General features: G+C 28.7%; 4 protein-coding genes across 9 annotated transcripts; 3 read left to right on the top strand and 1 right to left on the bottom strand.

The window, feature by feature from the left end:
* Window positions 1-9,824: 9,824 nt before the first annotated feature.
* On the top strand, window positions 9,825-15,891 carry LOC122515333. The gene is made up of 4 exons (XM_043632653.1): window positions 9,825-9,898; window positions 14,244-14,464; window positions 14,564-14,805; window positions 15,634-15,891. Exons 1-4 carry the CDS (start codon window positions 9,883-9,885, stop codon window positions 15,854-15,856), a joined length of 702 nt encoding a protein of 233 aa, XP_043488588.1. The 5' UTR covers window positions 9,825-9,882; the 3' UTR covers window positions 15,857-15,891.
* A 650-nt stretch (window positions 15,892-16,541) lies between these two features.
* On the top strand, window positions 16,542-17,841 carry LOC122515269 (V-type proton ATPase subunit e 2-like). The gene is made up of 4 exons (XM_043632558.1): window positions 16,542-16,764; window positions 16,922-16,969; window positions 17,038-17,125; window positions 17,641-17,841. Exons 1-4 carry the CDS (start codon window positions 16,667-16,669, stop codon window positions 17,656-17,658), a joined length of 252 nt encoding a protein of 83 aa, XP_043488493.1. The 5' UTR covers window positions 16,542-16,666; the 3' UTR covers window positions 17,659-17,841.
* A 1,358-nt stretch (window positions 17,842-19,199) lies between these two features.
* LOC122515238 lies at window positions 19,200-21,352 on the bottom strand. 5 transcript variants are annotated; one of them, XM_043632546.1, is made up of 4 exons: window positions 21,222-21,352; window positions 20,589-20,709; window positions 20,421-20,483; window positions 19,200-20,272 (listed from the first exon to the last, which is right to left on the bottom strand). In XM_043632546.1, exons 2-4 carry the CDS (start codon window positions 20,674-20,676, stop codon window positions 19,539-19,541), a joined length of 885 nt encoding a protein of 294 aa, XP_043488481.1. In that variant the 5' UTR covers window positions 20,677-20,709; window positions 21,222-21,352; the 3' UTR covers window positions 19,200-19,538. The 5 variants fall into 5 exon arrangements, with proteins under 5 accessions (XP_043488481.1, XP_043488473.1, XP_043488457.1 ...); XM_043632538.1 differs by having other exon boundaries at window positions 20,421-20,501; window positions 20,589-20,688; window positions 21,214-21,350; XM_043632522.1 differs by having other exon boundaries at window positions 20,421-20,501; window positions 21,214-21,349.
* Window positions 21,353-21,468: 116 nt separating this feature from the next.
* LOC122515225 (E3 ubiquitin-protein ligase RMND5A) lies at window positions 21,469-24,071 on the top strand. 2 transcript variants are annotated; one of them, XM_043632500.1, is made up of 7 exons: window positions 21,469-21,704; window positions 22,026-22,309; window positions 22,617-22,754; window positions 22,841-23,139; window positions 23,201-23,303; window positions 23,385-23,539; window positions 23,622-24,071. In XM_043632500.1, exons 1-7 carry the CDS (start codon window positions 21,569-21,571, stop codon window positions 23,683-23,685), a joined length of 1,179 nt encoding a protein of 392 aa, XP_043488435.1. In that variant the 5' UTR covers window positions 21,469-21,568; the 3' UTR covers window positions 23,686-24,071. The 2 variants fall into 2 exon arrangements, with proteins under 2 accessions (XP_043488435.1, XP_043488427.1); XM_043632492.1 differs by having other exon boundaries at window positions 23,385-23,563.
* The last annotated feature ends 364 nt before the right edge of the window (window positions 24,072-24,435 follow it).

Raw genomic sequence — 24,435 nt, 5'->3', positions numbered from 1 at the left:
TGCGCATTTGTAGAAATTGAAACTTACCTTATGCCGGTGTGTTATTATGTAGGGTCTATTGTTACTTATCGTAGTAGAAGATTATATTATGTTTAAACAGATATTCATAGAGATTACCATAAAAAATCTGTATCTTTTGTTCCTTATCATGTCGGAAGATAAGCGGGTTTAGAACGAAATATTTTATATCTGGTTTTTTACTTCACCGGTTCCTCATTTGTCATTCTCAAGAATTTCTAGGAAATGTGAGAAATATAAATACAATTCCTCCATTGCTCAAAAATGCCTGCTATTGTAAATAATGCCTACGCAGTGTTCATAATTCCGGATTTCCCAAATGGTCCGTAACACTGACATGTTTAATACGTTCCATACCACGTGGGTCGTATATGAGATCGCTTGGAATTCTCATTGAAAAAAGAAGAATTTTTAAAAAATTTATTGTAGAGTCAAATATAGGCATCTTAATATCATGTATGCTGCGTTTATTATAGCCACGTAACGATCATCTTTTCAACCTCCTTTATACGGAAAAAAGGATATAATTGTGTAAAATCAAAAATTGTTGTTGATTATAATGAAGGAAAATTCTACGTAAATGTTTCCGATCAATTGTCGTCGTAATGTACTCCTTTGCGTAAAGCTCTTAAATGGTATAAAACAATTATATTCAAACTTTTTTTAATACAGCTTTCATAAATGTGTGGATAATATATAATAGTGTCACACACAATAAAATATCAAGTGTTAAATTTAGAACACAATTCTCTCATCTATGCATCTCATGTCATAAAAAGATAATAATTCCTTACCCTTACCCATAGTATCGAAGAAAATTCAGTATGAAATTAAAAAAAAAAAAGAGAGCAAATTCAATTTAGTACGAAAACGTTGTAAAATTTGTTATGAAAATAATATTAAAATGTTTGGCTCAAAATCAACAAGAAATTATATTATAAAAATTATAATATTTTGTGACAGTTATTCGGATAAATTCCATTTATGTTTGCCATGTTTCAATAAAGTGCACCGCAATATTCCTTTGTAATTGTAAGCAGATTTGCAAAATAATAATATTAAACATATTTCAAGTATAGAAAACGCTTTATTTTTTATTTATTTAGACTTTATTAAAATGGTTACTTAAGAGCTTGCAACTCGTCTAATAGAGTAAATGTTCTACCATTTGTTTGCTAAAATAATTCTTTAAAAATTGAATGAATTGCTTTTTTGTGTAATGCATATTAAAATCTACACCTTTTCCTTGCTAATATAATTTTGTACTAATGAAAAATTGTAAGGCATACGTCACAAACAAGTTTATTTAATTGTAAAAGTATAGGTCGTATACGTCCCACGCGGCCTGATCGGAAAGTCTTTAAAAAAGGTACGGCACGGAACGTGTTAAATATGATAAAAGGCAGAATTACATACTTCAACTAATTAAAGTATATTATAAAATTCTTTTTATATGCTTTCCGTAAAATGTCTAGTTATTTCATGAATTAACTTAATTATAAATTTTAACGGTAACATATACACATGTAATATTGTAACATGTGTAACTATAAGCCTTTAACATGATGGCACTTTTTTTTATTACCTTGTATAATTTTATTGTCTGTTTATAAAAATCTTTTAATGCACATTAAACGAAATTAAACCTTTTAAAAAAATATGACCTTTAATTCTTGTATACACTTAATCCATTGTTTATTTAATAAAAACACTTAACGTACACACCAAATAAGATTAAACTTTTTAAATCTTATAAACGTACTGACATTTCCTTTTTCTTTTTTTTCTTTTTTCATTTCAATTGAAATTGATCTTTCATTTTTACTCTATTACATACAAACATTATTATTAAGCGTATTATTACTTGGGTATACGATAAACAACACGAAAGAATAACATATGACTAATGGAAATAGAAACTCGGTCGCGTTAAAAGACCAATCCTTATTATAATTTCTGTTCACATGTGCGCGTTCTAATCTGTAGAAAAAAAACAATTAGATAACGAATCACTATTGAAATGTCTAACCTAAATATCATACCATGCAAACATGCTAAATGATGAAATAACACGCGACTTCTTAACTTTTTAAGGAATCTTCACTTTTTCATCGAGAAACATGAATTTTGTCCTATGCATTTAGTTACTATCCGCCTCGTGAAGTACTTTTTCTTCCTCTTTCACTATGAAATGTATATTATTGATAGCAACTATTCAAGATTTATTCGCATTCTCTCTAACAATCGGTGGTGTAATATGGAACAAAAATCTTGGTGCCTTTGTACCCATATTTAGCATTAATCGTTATTGGATGATTCATCAAGAAGTATTGTCGAAAAAACGCAAAATCGAGACGCATAATTTTCATAAAGAAATAATTCAATTTACTTACTTTGAAGTAAATAAACGTAGAATATTTTTATTTAATTAAAAATTTAAAAAAATATTTTTTTTTAATTATTTTGAATGATCAATTTGATTTTATTTCATCTTCTTAAATTTGATTTGATTTGGAGTTATTTAAAAAATAATATTCAATAATAATCGAATAATATTTGTATTTATCTTTACTACAGGAATCAAATATAGTGTCTTACAGCGACAATGATACTAAGATCAGTGGGCTTGCCGCAGACATATGGAATTTACTCGCTGAATCTTTAAATTTTACGTAAATGTCAATGCATAAAGAATTATTTCATAAATGTTTTCCTAATATGAGATATTATTCTATACAAAAACATTCATTTTTTTCAGATTGAAAACAATACGTTCGGATGTAACTACTGTAGGTACTTATACCATTAATGAAAAAGGTATTATTACTTATCAAGGTTTGTTAGGTTTACTACAAGAAAATAAAACCGATGTAGTACCGAAAATAGGGATGTATTCTAATCGAGTCGCGGCTGCTAAATTTACACCTGCTCTCTGGACTACACCGTACGTAATATTTTGATTTATTATATGCATAATATTTATCAAAATCGGCAGAAACTTTTCCGAGCAATTCAATACATATAACTATTTTTGAAATGTTTCTAAAATTAAAATTACAATTACCCATCAAAATATTCGAATATTATAGTGTAACCAATTTCATGACCAATTATGAATATATTAAAACATTTTCTAAAACAAAATGGTTACGCTATGAGGTATTAAAATTATTTGTTAAATATTACATCATATTAAATGCATATTGTCAGAATATTTTGGTGAGTCAAAAATGTGGTTTTATTTCATATAATAATTTTTATCATGCAATACATGTAAATTAGTAAAATAAATTATATGCGTTTATTAAGATTAATGAATGACCTATTGCTAAAAAAGAAAAAGAAATAATCAAAACGATTGCTTTATAAACAACCGTAATATGAAGCAAAAATATTTGGCATATTATAGTATCAGAATATTTTTTAGAGTCATGTAGATGCTTATAAAATGTCTCTTAATTAACATGTTGATGGCCACATCGGTCTCTGTTAATTCATAAACCTTGATTTAACCCAAACACAACCAATGTCCAGCGTTTATTCTTTCAACCAGACGACGTAGGTTACCCGTAACCGGCGTTACAATATTGTCTTATTAGTCCAGTCAACGAGGGCCGTTTGCCGCGATTTCAGAAAAGAAGGTGGAAACTTGATATAAGGGTAAATAGACGACGCTGAATCGAATGGTGCTAATTTTTTTAAAGTGGAAGGTGCCGTTTTTGAGAAAAAGGGTAAGATATAGCTTTATCTTAGAATCTAGGCATTTAATCGAAAAAAGTTTCAAACAAAAGTTGTAGAGAATTAAAATATACAAAAAATGTTCTATGAGTTATCTTCGTATTTTCAAAAATAAGCAAATAAATTGGATTAAAGATGGGAAAATAATTGTAAGAGTGGGGAAGCAAGTCCCGCCTCTCAGTCGGCTTTTAACGCGAGCGAGCTCCGTGTGTACGTGCGAGCGTCGTGTGCGAGTGAGAGAACGAGTGAGAGAACAAACCAATATTTCTCTCTTTTTATTTATCATGCGATAACGAGTATTTTTGTTTTGGCCATCGAGCGTCGAGCGTTCTGTATACGAGTGCGAGTGAGAAAGAAAACCGATATTTCTCTTTTTCTATTTTTTCATTTGGTAGACAGAATTTTACATCTTGGCCATCGAGCGTCGAGCGTTCTGTATATCTATATATATCTGCGTATAAGCGCGGCATTTTTAAATCGAATCTTGATGCTTATGACACGCCGTTTCTTTATTTATTGTCAAAAATAATGAACCTTGAGTAAAAAAAAAAATAATTCATTTTAACAGAAACTATTATTATTTAGTTGAGAGTAAAAATAATGAATTAATTTTGTGTCTCGCCATAAAATTAATTAGAATAATTAATTGATATAAATTCTTTGCCTCACAAAAATTTATTTGTATATCAAATTAAATATATATTTGAAAAAGAAGAATTTTATATCCACACATAAAATTAATTCAAGATATATATGAAAGGATATTCTAAAAACGTGGAATTTATTTTTTGTCTATACATTATTTTTTATTCATTTCTATTATATTATAAGAAAACAGTAATGCATTCTAATTCATCTTCGAAGTATTAAGAATTGTACGAAATAAATTGAGCTATTATCAAGTCGTGCACTAGCGTAAGTAGTAACGTCTTCGCTTCTCGCGCTGGTTATTAACGTTCGGTTCTTTGTGGGGGAATTATTTTTTTTATAAGTTTTTCTATCCTTAACAAGAAGACGGTCAGTTAGTCCCACCTCAGATTTTTTTCAAATTTTGCACTAACGATATAAATTTTATTAAAAAATCAACATTATTACGCGAGTAATAAAATTACTAATTATAAACTAAATAATATCCAATAAATAACAAAAATTAATTTTTAACGTGCCAAAACGAGACATTTTTTAGGATGATATTTACAGGATGAATTTGTAATTTAAGTAATAAATCTTCCTTTATTTGTGTAAGATGTAAAAAAATTTATTGCTTTTAATTTTTTTGTAATAATTTTAATTTTTTTCTATATATAATTAGAAATTTGGAAATGTAATAATAATTTATATAACCTAAGGATAGAAAAACTTATAAAAAAAATAATTCCCCCACGAAGAATCGAACGTTAATAACCGATGCGAGAAGCGAAGACGATACTACTTACGCTAGCGCACCACTTGATAATTGCTCACTTTTTTTCGTACAATTCTTAAGACTTCGAAGATGAATCAGAATGCATTACTGTTTTCTTATAACATAATAAAAATGAATTAAAATTATGTATAGACAGAAAATAAATTCCACGTTTTCATTTATATCTTGAAGTAATTTTATGTGTGGATATAAATTTCGTCTTAAAGAGAATACGTATTCAATTTGATATACAAATAAATTTTTGTGAGGCAAAGAATTTATATCAATTAATTATTCTAATTAATTTTATGGCGAGACACAAAATTAATTCATTATTTTTACTCTCAACTAAATAATAATAGTTTCTGTTAAAATGAATTATTTTTTTTTTTACTCAAGGTTCATTATTTTTGACAATAAATAAAGAAACGGCGTGTCATAAGCATCAAGATTCGATTTAAAAATGCCGCGCTTATACGCAGATATATATAGATATACAGAACGCTCGACGCTCGATGGCCAAGATGTAAAATTCTGTCTACCAAATGAAAAAATAGAAAAAGAGAAATATCGGTTTTCTTTCTCACTCGCACTCGTATACAGAACGCTCGACGCTCGATGGCCAAAACAAAAATACTCGTTATCGCATGATAAATAAAAAGAGAGAAATATTGGTTTGTTCTCTCACTCGCACTTTCATTCAAGACCGAGAGTCCCGAAGATTGCCGAAGATCCTTCGTTTGTGATTAGTGCACACGGACGCTCGCACGTACACTAGCTCGCTCGCGTGTAAAAACCGACAGAGGGGCGATACTTGCTTCCCCACTCTTACAATTTTTTTCCCATCTTCAATCCAATATTATTCGCTTATTTTTGAAAATACGAAGATAACTCATAGAACATTTTTTTGTATATTTTAATTCTCTACAACTTTTGTTTGAAACTTTTTTCGATTAAATGCCTAGATTCTAAGATAAAGCTATATCTTACCCTTTTTCTCAAAAACGGCACCTTCCACTTTAAAAAAATTAGCACCATTCGATTCAGCGTCGTCTATTTACCCTTATATCAAGTTTCCACCTTCTTTCCTGAGATATGAAGGAAACGGCCCGCGTTGACTGGACTAAAAACGGCCCCCGTTGACTGGACTATTGCCCAAAAACGCTTGCAATTGTGATCAATGCCTAGTCAGTGTTCATAATTCCGGATTTCCCAAATAGTTTGTAACATATGCATTTAATGATTCGTTACAGAAGTCTGCACATTAATAAGAGTTAAATTTACCTTGTTTGCATAACATAGCAAAGTTGTAGAAACAATGATCGAATAAATCTGCCTTTTGTTTGATTTCAATGTAATATGAGAACACCAATTGTGATATGTAACCGCATATAGTCAATACAAAATATGTTGCTGCAATGAAATACCAAACATTCCAATCGAATAAATACAGTACCCAACCGGAACTGTATGTAGGATCAAGCCGAAGGAAAAGTCGATGTCTATATGTTAAAAGTGAAAAGTAAATACATTTGTTGAGATACATACAATGTTAATTATATTAACACGATAAATGTCATTCAAGTTTTACATATTTTACGTATTTTGATGTATGGGCAACGATTCTAAGATTGTATATATAGTCCAGTCAACGAGGGCCGTTTGCCGCGATTTCAGGAAAGAAGGTGGAAACTTATATAAAGGTAAATAGACGACGCTGAATCGAATGGTGCTAATTTTTTTGAGGTGGAAAGTGCCGTTTTTGAGAAAAAGGGTAAAAAAGAGTAAGATATGGCATTATCTTAGAATCTAGGCATTTAATCGAAAAAAGTTTCAAACAAAAGTTGTAGAGAATTAAAATATACAAAAAAATGTTCTATGAGTTATCTTCGTATTTTCAAAAATAAGCGAATAATATTGGATTGAAGATGGGAAAAAAATTGTAAGAGTGGGGAAGCAAGTATCGCCCCTCTGTCGGTTTTTACACGCGAGCGAGCTAGTGTACGTGCGAGCGTCCGTGTGCACTAATCACAAACGAAGGATCTTCGGCAATCTTCGGGACTCTCGGTCTTGAATGAAAGTGCGAGTGAGAGAACAAACCGATATTTCTCTCTTTTTATTTATCATGCGATAACGAGTATTTTTGTTTTGGCCATCGAGCGTCGAGCGTTCTGTATACGAGTGCGAGTGAGAAAGAAAACCGATATTTCTCTTTTTCTATTTTTTCATTTGGTAGACAGAATTTTACATCTTGGCCATCGAGCGTCGAGCGTTCTGTATATCTATATATATCTGCGTATAAGCGCGGCATTTTTAAATCGAATCTTGATGCTTATGACACGCCGTTTCTTTATTTATTGTCAAAAATAATGAACCTTGAGTAAAAAAATAAATAATTCATTTTAACAGAAACTATTATTATTTAGTTGAGAGTAAAAATAATGAATTAATTTTGTGTCTCGCCATAAAATTAATTAGAATAATTAATTGATATAAATTCTTTGCCTCACAAAAATTTATTTGTATATCAAATTGAATACGTATTCTCTTTAAGACGAAATTTATATCCACACATAAAATTACTTCAAGATATAAATGAAAACGTGGAATTTATTTTCTGTCTATACATAATTTTAATTCATTTTTATTATGTTATAAGAAAACAGTAATGCATTCTGATTCATCTTCGAAGTCTTAAGAATTGTACGAAAAAAAGTGAGCAATTATCAAGTGGTGCGCTAGCGTAAGTAGTATCGTCTTCGCTTCTCGCATCGGTTATTAACGTTCGATTCTTCGTGGGGGAATTATTTTTTTTATAAGTTTTTTTATCCTTAGGTTATATAAATTATTATTACATTTCCTAATTTCTAATTATATATAGAAAAAAATTAAAATTATTACAAAAAAATTAAAAGCAATAAATTTTTTTACATCTTACACAAATAAAGGAAGATTTATTACTTAAATTACAAATTCATCCTGTAAATATCATCCTAAAAAATGTCTCGTTTTGGCACGTTAAAAATTAATTTTTGTTATTTATTGGATATTATTTAGTTTATAATTAGTAATTTTATTACTCGCGTAATAATGTTGATTTTTTAATAAAATTTATATCGTTAGTGCAAAATTTGAAAAAAATCTGAGGTGGGACTAACTGACCGTCTTCTTGTTAAGGATAGAAAAACTTATAAAAAAAATAATTCCCCCACAAAGAACCGAACGTTTAATAACCAGCGCGAGAAGCGAAGACGTTACTACTTACGCTAGTGCACGACTTGATAATAGCTCAATTTATTTCGTACAATTCTTAATACTTCGAAGATGAATTAGAATGCATTACTGTTTTCTTATAATATAATAGAAATGAATAAAAAATAATGTATAGACAAAAAATAAATTCCACGTTTTTAGAATATCCTTTCATATATATCTTGAATTAATTTTATGTGTGGATATAAAATTCTTTTTTTTCAAATATATATTTAATTTGATATACAAATAAATTTTTGTGAGGCAAAGAATTTATATCAATTAATTATTCTAATTAATTTTATGGCGAGACACAAAATTAATTCATTATTTTTACTCTCCACTAAATAATAATAGTTTCTGCTAAAATGAATTATTTTTTTTTTTATTCAAGGTCCATTATTTTTGACAATAAATAAAGAAATGGCTTGCCATAAGCATCAAGATTCGATTTAAAAACGCCGCGCTTATACGCCGATATATATAGATATACAGACCGCTCGACGCTCGATGGCCAAGATGTAAAATTCTATCTACCGAATGAAAAAATAGAAAGAGAGAAATATCGGTTTTCTTTCTCACTCGCACTCGTATAAAGAACGCTCAACAATCGATGGCCAAAACAAAAATACTCGTTATCGCATGATAAATAAAAAGAGAGAAATATCGGTTTGTTCTCTCACTCGCACTTTCATTCAAGACCGAGAGTCCCGAAGATTGCCGAAGATCCTTCGTTTGTGATTAGTGCACACGGACGCTCGCACGTACACTAGCTCGCTCGCGTGTAAAAACCGACAGAGGGGCGATACTTGCTTCCCCACTCTTACAATTTTTTTCCCATCTTCAATCCAATATTATTCGCTTATTTTTGAAAATACGAAGATAACTCATAGAACATTTTTTTGTATATTTTAATTCTCTACAACTTTTGTTTGAAACTTTTTTCGATTAAATGCCTAGATTCTAAGATAATGCCATATCTTACTCTTTTTTACCCTTTTTCTCAAAAACGGCACTTTCCACCTCAAAAAAATTAGCACCATTCGATTCAGCGTCGTCTATTTACCCTTATATAAGTTTCCACCTTCTTTCCTGAAATCGCGGCAAACGGCCCTCGTTGACTGGACTATATATATAATCTTAGAATCGTTGCCCATACATCAAAATACGTAAAATATGTAAAACTTGAATGACATTTATCGTGTTAATATAATTAACATTGTATGTATCTCAACAAATGTATTTACTTTTCACTTTTAACATATAGACATCGACTTTTCCTTCGGCTTGATCCTACATACAGTTCCGGTTGGGTACTGTATTTATTCGATTGGAATGTTTGGTATTTCATTGCAGCAACATATTTTGTATTGACTATATGCGGTTACATATCACAATTGGTGTTCTCATATTACATTGAAATCAAAGAAAAGGCAGATTTATTCGATCATTGTTTCTACAACTTTGCTATGTTATGCAAACAAGGTAAATTTAACTCTTATTAATGTGCAGACTTCTGTAACGAATCATTAAATGCATATGTTACAAACTATTTGGGAAATCCGGAATTATGAACACTGACTAGGCATTGATCACAATTGCAAGCGTTTTTGGGCAATAGTCCAGTCAACGGGGGCCGTTTTTAGTCCAGTCAACGCGGGCCGTTTCCTTCATATCTCAGGAAAGAAGGTGGAAACTTGATATAAGGGTAAATAGACGACGCTGAATCGAATGGTTCTAATTTTTTTGAGCTGAATGGTGCCGTTTTTGAGAAAAAGGGTAAAAAAGGGTAAAAAATAACTTTATCTTAGAATCTAGGCATTTAATCGAAAAAAGTTTTAAACAAAAGATGTAGAGAATTAAAATATACATAAAAAATGTTCTATGAGTTATCTTCGTATTTTCAAAAATAAGCGAATAAAATTGGATTGAAGATGGGAAAATAATTGTAAGAGTGGGGAAGCAAGTCCCGCCTCTCAGTCGGCTTTTACACGCGAGCGGGCTAGTGTGCGTGCGAGCGTCTGTGTGCACTAATCACAAACGAAGGATCTTCGGCAATCTTCGGGACTCTCGGTCTTGAATGAAAGTGCGAGTGAGAGAACAAACCAATATTTCTCTCTTTTTATTTATCATGCGATAACGAGTATTATTGTCCTTGGCCATCGATTGTTGAGCGTTCTGATATTTCTTTTTTTATATTTTTTCTTTCGGTAGCAAGAATTTTACGTCTTGGCCATCGAGCGTCGAGCGTTCTGTATACGATTGCGAGTGAGAAAGAAAACCGATATTTCTCTCTTTCTATTTTTTCACTCGGTAGCCAGAATTTTACGTCTTGGCCATCGTGCGTCGAGCGTTTTGTATATCTATATATATCGGCGTATAAGGGCGGCGTTTTTAAATCGAATCTTGATGCTTATAGCACGCCATTTCTTTATTTATTGTCAAAAATAATGAACCTTGAGTAAAAAAATAAATAATTCATTTTAACAGAAACTATTATTATTTAGTTGAGAGTAAAAATAATGAATTAATTTTGTGTCTCGCCATAAAATTAATTAGAATAATTAATTGATATAAATTCTTTGCCTCACAAAAATTTATTTGTATATCAAATTGAATACGTATTCTCTTTAAGACGAAATTTATATCCACACATAAAATTAATTCAAGATATATATGAAAACGTGGAATTTATTTTCTGTCTATACATAATTTTAATTCATTTTTATTATGTTATAAAAAAACAGTAATGCATTCTGATTCATCTTCGAAGTCTTAAGAATTGTACGAAATAAATTGAGCTATTATCAAGTGGTGCGTTAGCGTAAGTAGTAACGTCTTCGCTTCTCGCGCTGGTTATTAACGTTCGATTCTTTGTGGGGGCATTATTTTTTTTATAAGTTTTTCAATCCTTAACAAGGAGACGGTCAGTGACTCCCACCTCAGATTTTTTTCAAATTTTGCACTAACGATATAAATTTTATTAAAAAATCAACATTATTACGCGAGTAATAAAATTACTAATTATAAATTAAATAATATCCAATAAATAACAAAAATTAATTTTTAACGTGCTGAAACGAGACATTTTTTAGGATGATATTTACAGGATGAATTTGTAATTTAAGTAATAAATCTTCCTTTATTTGTGCAAGATGTAAAAAAATTTATTGCTTTTAATTTTTTTGTAATAATTTTAATTTTTTTCTATATATAATTAGAAATTAGGAAATGTAAAAATAATTTATATAACCTAAGCATAGAAAAACTTATAAAAAAAATAATTCCCCTACGAAGAATTGAACGTTAATAACCGATGCGAGAAGCGAAGACAATACTACTTGCGCTAGCGCACGACTTGATAATAGCTCAAATTTTTCGTACAATTCTTAAGACTTCGAAGATGAATCAGAATGCATTACTGTTTTCTTATAACATAATAAAAATGAATTAAAATTATGTATAGACAAAAAATAAATTCCACATTTTTAGAATATCCTTTCACTTATATCTTGAATTAATTTTATGTGTAAATATAAAATTCTTCTTTTTCAAATATGTATTTAATTTGATACACTAATAAATTTTTACGAGACAAAAAGTCAGTAATTAAAAATTTTATAAAATACATAATTTAATAGGAAAAATATTTAAATTTTAAATTTCGTCTTAAAGAGAATACGTATTCAATTTGATATACAAATAAATTTTTGTGAGGCAAAGAATTTATATCAATTAATTATTCTAATTAATTTTATGGCGAGACACAAAATTAATTCATTATTTTTACTCTCAACTAAATAATAATAGTTTCTGTTAAAATGAATTATTTTTTTTTTACTCAAGGTTCATTATTTTTGACAATAAATAAAGAAACGGCGTGCCATAAGCATCAAGATTCGATTTAAAAATGCCGCGCTTATACGCCGATATATATAGATATACAAAACGCTCGACGCACGATGGCCAAGACGTAAAATTCTGGCTACCGAAAGAAAAAATAGAAAGAGAGAAATATCGGTTTTCTTTCTCACTCGCACTCGTATACAAAACGCTCGACGCTCGATGGCCAAGACGTAAAATTCTTGCTACCGAAAGAAAAAATATAAAAAGAGAAATATCAGAAGCTCAACAATCGATGGCCAAGGACAATAATACTCGTTATCGCATGATAAATAAAAAGAGAGAAATATTGGTTTGTTCTCTCACTCGCACTTTCATTCAAGACCGAGAGTCCCGAAGATTGCCGAAGATCCTTCGTTTGTGATTAGTGCACACGGACGCTCGCACGCACACTAGCCCGCTCGCGTGTAAAAGCCGACTGAGAGGCGGGACTTGCTTCCCCACTCTTACAATTTTTTCCCATCTTCAATCCAATTTTATTCGCTTATTTTTGAAAATACGAAGATAACTCATAGAACATTTTTTATGTATATTTTAATTCTCTACAACTTTTGTTTGAAACTTTTTTCGATTAAATGCCTAGATTCTAAGATAAAGCTATATCTTACCCTTTTTCTCAAAAACGGCACCTTCCACTTTAAAAAAATTAGCACCATTCGATTCAGCGTCGTCTATTTACCCTTATATCAAGTTTTCACCTTCTTTCCTGAGATTTCCGGAAAAACGGCCCCCGTTGACTGGACTAATGGCCAAGATGTAAAATTCTGTCTACCAAATGAAAAAATAGAAAAAGAGAAATATCGGTTTTCTTTCTCACTCGCACTCGTATACAGAACACTCGATGCTCGATGGCCAAGACGTAAAATTCTCGCTACCGAAAGAAAAAATATAAAAAGAGAAATATGAGTTTATTTTCTCACTCGCACTCGTATACAGAACGCTCAACAATCGATTGCCAAAACAAAAATACTCGTTATGGCACGAACAAATAAAAAGAGAGAAATATTGGTTTGTTCTTTCACTCGCACTTTCATTCAAGACCGAGAGTCCCGAAGATTGCCGGAGATCCTTCGTTTATGATTAGTACACACGGACGCTCGCACGCACACTAGCCCGCTCGCGTGTAAAAGCCGATGGAGAGGCGGGACTTTGCGCCCCACTCTACAATTATTTTTTTTCAATATTTCTCGCTTATTTTTGCAGATACGAAGATAAACTTTAAACATTTTTTATGTATTTTTCAATTCTTCACAACTTTTGTTTGAAACTTTTTTCGATTAAATGCCTAGATTCTAAGATAAGGCTATATTTTAACCTTTTTTACCCTTTTTCCCCCTGAGATGCCGGTTGCTGATTTTAATAAAATTAGCACCATTCGATTCAGCGTCGTCAACTGACCCGTTGGTCAAATTTTGAAGCTGCCAGCTAAAAATGTCGATGTTTTGCCCGCGTTGACTGGCCTAATAGTAATTTGATATTCTATAGGATATCAAAGTATTATGTATTATATAATGCCTAGGAAAAATCCATAACAATTCTTTTGTTTCCTACATTGCTTAAAAACGCCTGCCATTAAGAATAATGCCTACGCAGTGTTCATAATTTTGGATTTCCCAAATGGTCCGTAACACATACATGGTTGAATATTTTGGCAACTATGCACTTTTTGAAAAAAAAAAAAAGTAAAGATACTTTTTGTAATCAATTGATTAAGTTTTAAGTCTGTGTATTCAGATTTGCAAAAAGAAAAAAATATAAACGTCGGAAAATGTATTTGAAATTGCTTAACGTTATTCAAGTACAAAGAAAGATTTTGGATCAAATTGACCCCTAATACGCGCTAAGGATTAATTATCGAATACTTCTTTTTCTTTTGAAATTTGATATTGAAAATTTTCCTTCGGGTTCATTAAAATATATTTTACAGGTTGTATTCCGGAAGAATTTGAGGGAAGATCACGAATAATAGAATTATCCCTCAGTATGTTTTGCACTATCATGCATATAGCTTTCTCCGCGCTCGTATTTGCTTACATGACAATGAAAATAGTAGATTTACCGACATTCGATGATCTTGTATCTTTGAAAAATGAAACGAATTACAACATCGTTCTCGTAAACGGATCTGTTCCTTATATATCATTTAAGGTAAGTTAATATTTCCACTTTTAAAATATTAAAAGTGAAATTACATGATATTTTTACGAACGTACATAATCCTTTTTATAGAGAGTAATTCAATTTTAGATAAAGAATGTAGTTTTAAAAGAATTATGGAAAAGCAATCGACTTCTTATTGTTGAGACAGATGAAGAAATGTATGAAAAAGCATGTTTTAACGATTATGTTATGTTCTTTGCCGAAGATGTGCATAACACAAAAGAAAATTGTATTTGTCAATTGAAACCTATAGGGCAAGTTTATTATGAAACATGGGTTGCATCCGGAATAAGTAAAAAATTCAAATATAAAAGGACGATAGATATGGGGTAAATTTAAGTATACTATTTCTAATTGGCACATATATGTGAACAATAATTATATATTATTTTTAATATAATACAATATGCAGGATAATTCTGGAAATTGGGACGTGTCATTTTTTAAATAAAAAATAGGAAAAAATCATATGACATAATACGTCTTAACTTCTTATTACATAATACATTTCCTAATTATACTTTATTTTCTAATGGAACTCAATTTTCTTTGTCAAAATGTCAAACATCTTGTAAAGTATTGATATTTTGATAATCTTGGGTTAATACCTTTACACGCAGAATAAAAAAAAACATTGAGTTTCATTAAAAAATAAAATGCAATTGCACCTATCAGATGCATCGGTACATTCACGCAACAAATAAGATCATAGAAATTTAAGACGCAATATGGCATATGGTCTTTTCCTCTATTATTTTTTTCTGTTTTTATTTAGGAAAACAGCAATAAATCATACCAATTTCCAGAATCATCCTTATATTGCACATTGAATGCCATGGGAGTCACCGGTGTCCGGCACTAAATTTATTCGTGGCGCTGCGTGGATTATCGGTGACTCCCAATAAAATAAATACGTTCACATGATTACATTACTTTTACCTTATCTATTTTAAATAATATTTCAATATAAAATGTAATGCATAATAACAAATTCGACTTGACGTAACGTGCAAGTATTGTAAAATGAGCGTGGCATTCAACATGTTAGCATAGTATATAAAAATAAATGTGTATATATATATTTCATTATTTATTTATTGAGTTGATGTTAATATACGGTATAGACATTAATAATATCATATTATATTATTTATTAGAGTCATAAAATTACTCGAGATTGGTTTAATAAATCGATTGAAAAAGCAAGTAGAAGCGAATAAAAAAATAGATTTGGATTGGAAGCAACCAGATCCGATTGAAATGGAGCAAGTGTCTAAATTTTTCTTGATACCATGTTTCGCAGCTGTTCTAGCTAGCATAATTTTCGTAATCGAAAATTTAGTATTTGTTTGGAATCAACGAAAGTCTCGATTAAATTAAAAAAAATAAAATAGAACGATCTATACGATGATCTTTACAAGTATCGTATTACTTAAGAATCTTTTTTCTTTTCCTTTTATAGTATTTAACAAAAAAAATTATTTTTTAAAAGAACTCTTTATTTTAAAATAAATACAAAAGAAATGGAATTTTTTTAAAAATGCGACTTTTAAAATTATTGTTGGAAACGATATTTAATAGCCGCATAAAATAAAGTAGTCTAATTTTTTTTAATTTTTAATTATCTTGTTCTTTTGTCTCTTTTTTATTTATTTTGTAAGTGATCTTGTAAAGTTGAATTAAAATAAAAAAATAATTGAAATATTATGTATACGGTCTAATGTTTGTAAAAATAAATCTATTAAAAATAATAATGCATTTTTGTCAATTAATTTATGTAGCACCCTGTATATCACAAAAGATATTCACATCTCAAACAGCAAAGTATCAGTCAAAGATGAAGCACTAAACACAAAACAACAAATAATATAAAAATGTATATAACATTATCAATTTTTTCCTAATTTTTACATGTAAGAGTAGCGCGCGCTTGTATACTTATTATTAATATTTATTATTATTAATAATATAAATGTATTTTATACATATGATTTGAAATTCGCGGTATATCGAATCCAATCGAAAGAAACAATCACATGACACTTGAAACACCAAATCGATTAGTATCGATATTTTTACTCATGTGATTACTACACACACCTGAGAAGCAAATCCGCTGTGGTTGAAGTTCGTAAATTTCTTCGATATATTCTACTTGTTTCTTTTTAAAGAATTTAAAAATATCGAGAAATGGCAGCATCCATAGCACCAGTATTAATATTTACCATTTTATGGGGAGCAGTTGGGATTGCATTCCCGTGTTTTGTGCCTACTGGACCAAATCGTGGGTATGTTTTAACATACAAATATTTTAAAGTGCCCATCCCACTATCTGTCAAATAAATTTTTTCTAATTAAAAAAAAAAAATAAATCAAAAACATTTTGTTCCTTTTCAATTATTAATAAATTAATTATTATGTGCTCATTTTCTTTTTCCTTTTTAGAATCTTACAAGTTGTTCTTATATTAACAGCATTTACTTGTTGGTTGTTGTAAGTATTATTTGATATCTTAATCGAAATTATTTATTAATATTGATAATAATATTTGATTATTGTAGCTGGTTATGTTGTTATATGGCACAAATGAACCCATTAATTGGACCTAAATTATCTAATAAGACAATACTTATGATGGCTCAAGAATGGGTTAGTATGTTTTGTATAATAATCTTTAGTTCTATTTATTATCAAATCATTCAAAGGCCTAAACGATTAATTCTAGTTTTAAAATTAGAAAAAATTTTAAACTGCTTAGTTGATGCTTAACTATTTATAATTAAAATAAATTAACTGCTTGCAATATAATAACCTATGGGACTCGTGATACTTATTACGATTCAAACATGAGAAACACAGGTCCAACTCATTGTGGATCTTACATGCCAAACATAAGGCATGTATGTCAAGTATGTTAATACTGAATATGTTAAATTATAATGCAAATGGTTAATAATTAAACTTAACGCTACTAATTGAGAATAGTTTTTATAACCATTCGATAATAAATGATATGAACAATGGAACTTGTTTGTAGAGTTAATCGATTAGGCAAATAAGTAGTTTAAATAGCATATATAATTATTAGGTTTTGTAGTTCGTACTTTACTAATGGTTCAACAAAATTTTTTAATTCTAATCTAAATTGTTTCGTTTTATTTTAGGGTACACCGCTTGAATAATAAAACGTATAAATAATTGATGTAATATGAAAATTTGTTCTTTGTATATATATATAAACGTATTAATTACTTAACTGAATATGTATATTCCGAGAAACTAGGAGTACTCTGTTATATATAGGCAAAATATGCTTGTATTTATTGATATGAAATTGATTATACGTTATTATTTTTAAGTTTAAATATTTGTGTACAAATATTCTTAGGTGATTTATGGCACGAATAACAAGTGGCATATTCATAACAAAAAAAACTTCTTTTCAATTAATTGTAAGATATATATATTTATACAGAATGTCCCAGCTAAAAGAGGCCACCTAAATATTTTCATTGTTTTTTATTATACGACAAACTTTTATAGTATACTTTGAATGGTTTAAAAAGAGGTATGTTATGAACAAAAAAGTTTTTTTTATGTCATTTTTTTATGAATTTTTTCAAGATCATTGATATTTTTTATCATATAAGCATATATTTTTTTTATAGTATCCCTAATAGCGAGTAAAAACAATACATGTCCTTTGGCATTAATACTATTATAAAATCAATAAAATCTTAGAATCTATATATCCATAAAATTATGGATGATATAGACTAATTGTTGCAAGATGTACCACTGATTACTCGTGCAACTATGTGATATCAATATAATGGTCTAGCTCATTATTCACGAACAGCTATTCGGACATTAAATAGAAAATATTCAAATTGTTGCATTGGATGTAATGGGTCCGTAATTTAGTCAGCGTGTTCACCTAATCTAACTCCATTAGATTTTTTTCTTTGGAAAAGATTGAAAGAAGTTAACCAACAATGACCTATTACTCAAGAGAATATGAAGAATGGTATAATTAATGCTTGTGTCTTTATAAGACCAGAAACAATTAAAAGAATAAAAGCTGTAATTGTTCATTTCAGAAATTTTATTACTGTTAATGGACATCACTTTGAGCATTTATAGCATAAACAGTAAGTTATAAATATTATACTATCTTAGCAGTGTCTTACAATTTTATCACATTTTTGGTGTTTAAGATCATTTGAACAATAGAATTTGAACAAAGATCAATTTAACAATATAAAAAAAATATATTCTTATAGGATAAAAAATACCGATGACCTTGAAAAAATTCATAAAAAAATTACTTAAAAAAACATTTTTTTCATAACATGTCTCTTTCTAAACCATTCAAAGTATACCATAAAAATTTGTCGTATAATAAAAAACAAAGAAAATATTTAGGTGATTTCCTTTAGCTGGGACACCCTGTATATCGCATAGATTCTTATCTTTGAATTTCCATTTACACTCGCTCACATTATAAATTGTAGTATTAAATAATTCTATAAAAATGTGATTATCAAAGTTCTACATTTAGCGCTCAAAGACAACAAATTGATGGTATTATTTTTTATTGTTGTATCATGTATATATATATATATATACTGCCAATATTGTATTGATGTGCATTTAAATAATTTTCATTTAAAAAATTAAATCGAACAGAGTTATAAGAATATGATTGACGAAATAGATTGAATTGAATTTTCTTGATGAATTGCTAATGAATTATTCATGACCTTTTATTTTTTTTTATTATTATCACAAACGTGTAGTAATTATCAAAATGTATGTTCTTTATTATTAAACAAATCTATTATATACATTTTTCTTTATAGACATATATATCTTTAGTTAATAGATTAGATCAATTTTGCTAGATTTTATAAATATATTAGGTCGAATCTGACTGCTTTGGTTCCATTTTGATCGAATTTAAATTTATTAATAATGAAAATTATCTCTTAAGGACATACTTTTATAATAACTTATTCTTACTCACATTTGATACCCTGTTCAGAATATAAATTCATATTATTTATGTTTTCTCGTAAGAAGATCCAAATTTACATTCGTTTAATGATTCATATGATATATTCATTATAAGAGATGAGAATAATTGATTACGCTCTTTCTGTATTTCATTATTATGTTCTATAGCCTTTCGCAAAAGTCTAAGCTCTTTAACCTTTTCTTGTTCTAAACTAAGACGTTCTTCTCTAAAAGTTTTTGCTTGTCTCTTTCTTTGCGTCCTTAATTTAACTTCTTTGTGTATACTAATTGGTTTTACATCACAAAATATTTCTTCAGTATCGTTATAGTGATCTGATTGATCGGACAACATTAAAATAGAATTATTATCCTCCACAGATTTTCCAGATAACGAGTTCTTATTATGAACAATACTTTTCAATATTTTTTCATCACCTTCGGTCTTAACTACAGTTTTATTTATCGTACTAGAATTATTTATATTATAATCTTTTTCAAAAATAGTTTTTAAATGTTCGTAATATTCCCACGTAATTCTATCCTTTTCATTAGGTGATTTTTTAATGTTATCGCGAATTTTAATGTAAGTTCTTTTTAAATTTCTAAATTTTTTATCTAAATTTTCTGGAGAAACGTAATAATTGTTCTTTTCAAATACAACTGCTATTTCTTTCCACAATAATTTCTTCTTTATCGTAAAATCTCTAAACTTTTCTTTTCTAGCATAGTATTCCTCCATAAGCAATAACGTTGCTTTTTTTGTCCAAATGAATCCAGTATCTAAAATCGAGCATGCTATTAAAATATCAGAACGTTTTAAGTCGAAATTTACTTAAAAGATAAAGTTAGTCATAGTTATTAAGAGAAATAATATAGCATTGATTATAATTGTTAAACTGTTTATGATTGGACACACGTGTGTACCAACCTGTTGGTATTTTTTGATTTTGTACTTCAAATTCCAAATGATCACCATTTAATTTAATATACTCTGTAATAAAAACAGGATCTGGAAATTAAAGATGTCTATGTGTAAGCATCGATCGATCCCAAATCGTAAGATTTTTGTATAAATTTAAAAGCATCGATGAATTACCACTTTTCAATTTAGCATGTACATCCTTAGAGTCTCTGATAGTATAAATATAATTTCCCAAATTATATTGACCTTCTATTACTTCCATGATATATTTTACCTAGAAGCGAAGTATCATGACCTGTGTGATATTTGTTTGTGATAAACATATGCATTGTTGAAATAATATTAATTTAATAAATATATTAATATATTCTACACAACTGCTTATTACAATACTCATGTATGTATAATAATTTCTTAGGAAATTAAATAATACATCATCGGTAATACTAATACTAATGAATAATAATAATAATAATAATAATAATAATAATAATATATAATAATAATAATAATAATAACAATAAAAATAATCAAAATAATAATAATAATAATAATATAAGAATAATTTTAACTATTTTTTATTATCATAAATAATATTCTATTCTATCCAACGTTCATTAACATCATCTTAGCAATATTAAATATTATCTTGGAATCGCTTATAAAATAATGTTTTTAGACATATGTTTATTTAAATATGTATAATTTGAATTAAATAAGAATTTCAATCAGGAAAACATATCAACAAAAAATGTTAGCCGATCATTATATATATTGATATGTATTTAGAATTTATAACCTTCTTACTGTTTAAATATAGCCACTCCAATCGTTCCCTAGGATGTTTCTTGCTGCTCAACGCTCAGTGATCAAGGAAATTTTTACAAATGGCGATTTATTTGGTGAGCTTACTATTATATTGTATATTGTGAAGCCGGAAGAAAGTAATCGCATTTAATCAGTATTGCCAACTTTTATCGACGAGTTAACCTCCACATTACCAAAATTAAATACATAATTCTTTGTAGCCAATCATCTTTTAATATTATAGTTATAAAATTCACCACTAGAGTGTACTTCGACCAACGTGTATTTTTATTCGAAATTCAGTATTGTCTTTACTAATGACACGAGTGTATTGAAGACAAACAATAATGGAGGCTTGTAATGCTGTCGAACGCGAAGTTGACAAAGTTTTATTAAAATTTGGTGCTATTAACGAACATGCGGATACCGTTTTACGAGATTTAATAAATCACAGCGAGTCATTAAAAAAAGAATTAGAAGAAGGTAAGAATTATCGTTTTATATAATATATGGTGTATGATGTCCTTGATTTGACTCAAGACAAATTCGTTGTGTTGTTGTGATTCAGCATAAATTATGTATAATTTTATAAAACTATAGTTAGATCGTATATCAAAATTAATTATTGAAAACTAACAAAATGAAGTTTAATTCAATTTCTATGATATTTTTAAATGATGTTTCAGATTTATAACCTCTTGAAAATGTTATCTTAGTAATTAGTATTGAAACTTGTTTGTATATATTTAAAGGTTATACAAATGTATATTGAAATGTAAGAATTAATATATTACTTTTTCTTAGCACCATCTGATCATGAATTAACACCAGGTCAAGTGCAAGTATTGAAACAGGCAATGTCGAAGGTTCGTGATATAGTACAACGTTTGGCTACCGATCACCGAGACTTACACAGTACAGTATCTAAAGTGGGAAAAGCTATCGATAGAAATTTCATTGCTGATTTTGCAAGTACGAGTAGAGAAGATGTGTTTTCTGGTCCAGAAAAATCTCACCTTCTTAATCAAGTTATCTGTCAACACTTCTACCGTCAAGGAATGCTGGATATCGCAGATGAATTAGCAACAGTAAATTTATAACTTTTAATTGAAGAGGCATCTTATTATTCATTATTTAATATCATTTAACATATTTCTAAATTTTAATTAAATATGAAAACGTTTCTTTATTTCAATATTAAAATACTTGTCATATCTTATCTCATAATTAAATGATATTTATCTAATTAATTATAAACATTCTCAATGAAGTTGAAAGTAGATTACATATACAAAAATTTTTAACACAATACTTAAGTACAATCATGTTTATTTTCATGTTGTTGAATATGTAATAGTAATTTGCAAGAAAACGATATAGTTAGAAATATTTTAGGAAGCAGGAATTAAAACCGATGAAGGCAGGAAAGAACCGTTCACAGAATTGAATTATATACTTGATTGCTTGAAGCAAAGAAATTTAGAACCTGCACTTGAATGGGCTAAAAAACACAGAGAAGCCCTATTAGCACAAGTAAATTTTTCAATACGATTCCATTGCCAATGTATAAGAAGTAGAAAAGATTAGTTTTAGAATAAAAGGAATTTCTATCATTACAGAATTCGTCTCTAGAATTTAAGTTACATAGATTACATTTCATAAGACTTGTACAACAAGGACCTACTAAACAAACAGAAGCGATAATGTATGCCCGTCAAAATCTTACACAGTTTGTTGGACGTCATGAAAAAGAAGTACAAGCTTTAATGGGAACATTACTTTATTTACCTAATGGAATAGAATCATCTCCGTATAGCCACTTATTAGATCCTACTTTATGGCTCGATATTCATGATGTTTTTACTAAAGAAGCATGTACATTATTAGGCCTAAGTGTTGACAGTCCGCTCTCAGTCTGGTAAGTTGATCAAATTTAAAACTAACAATGAGGATGATGAAAAGATATTTTTTTTGTATAGTATCAATTCTGGATGTACCGCACTTCCTGCTCTTCTCAATATTAAACAGGTCATGCAGCAAAGACAAGTAACTGGTATATGGAGCGGTAAAGATGAACTTCCGGTAAATCTAATTAACAGTATTATGCTTAATAAATATTAATTAAAATTAATCTTTGCATTTCTTTTTGTTTGTAATATATAGATCGAAATAGATTTGGGTAAACAGAGCCGTTATCATTCTGTTTTTGCATGTCCGATTCTTCGGCAACAAAGTACAGAAAATAATCCACCGATGAAATTAGTTTGTGGTCATGTAATATCAAGGGATGCATTAAATAAGCTCACCAATGCGAACAAGTATGTTGTTAGCATAACGAGAAGGTAAAGTGGATCGATTTTGAAATAACTTTATATAAAAGCAAATCTAATTTATTTCTAGATTGAAATGCCCGTACTGTCCTGTGGAACAAAATCCAGAAGATGCTAGACTTATATACTTCTAGATTACTGTGATATTATAAATATAGAGACGAATCTATTGTTAAATTATATATATATATATTTAATTTTGCAATTTTTTCTTGTTGTCTGATAATTAGGTTCAAGTGATAGGACAAAATATTATATTTGTGAGAAGATGCAGAAGCAGCAGTAACAGCGGCATATTTAATATTTTTATTATTATTTTAAGGAAATTCATGCTTATGATGCTTGAAATCATTTACTTTTTTCTTTATATATTAAAAGAAGACGTATGCTAATGTAATTAAATACTATTCACATTTCATTATTTTTCGTATGTAAAAGACTGATATTCAAGCAATAGTGTATAATAATTAAGATAGTTTTTTGTTTATTTACAATTATCTATTAAAAATGTTGCTCTCTTCTTCTTTCTTATTAAATATTTAGTCAAAGACGATTTGAAAAATGATCAAAATTAAATTAATTATTATTCTTTTTGTTACTTGTCCTGATTGTTATTAATTATTTTATTATCGTTAGCATTTAAGAGAAACAATCTTTTGTTAAATGTTTATATTATTTCAAATGATATAAAAGCTAACGAATAATTATTGTATTCGCATGTATGTATGTATGTGTATGTATCTATTAATTCGCTGAAATCAACAATATAAAAATTATATCGTATCATTTTATATTTAATATATTTGCTTCGTAATCGTATTATTATAGTAATTATTTCTTTTTTTTTTAATTTCTTTTTTCTTTGATAAATTCTTTTTTGATGA

This window comes from Polistes fuscatus, unplaced genomic scaffold (assembly GCF_010416935.1).
Source record: "Polistes fuscatus isolate 324 unplaced genomic scaffold, CU_Pfus_HIC Scaffold1, whole genome shotgun sequence".
Taxonomy (NCBI): Eukaryota; Metazoa; Arthropoda; class Insecta; order Hymenoptera; family Vespidae; genus Polistes; species Polistes fuscatus.
This window is presented reverse-complemented; position numbering and strand designations above follow the sequence as displayed.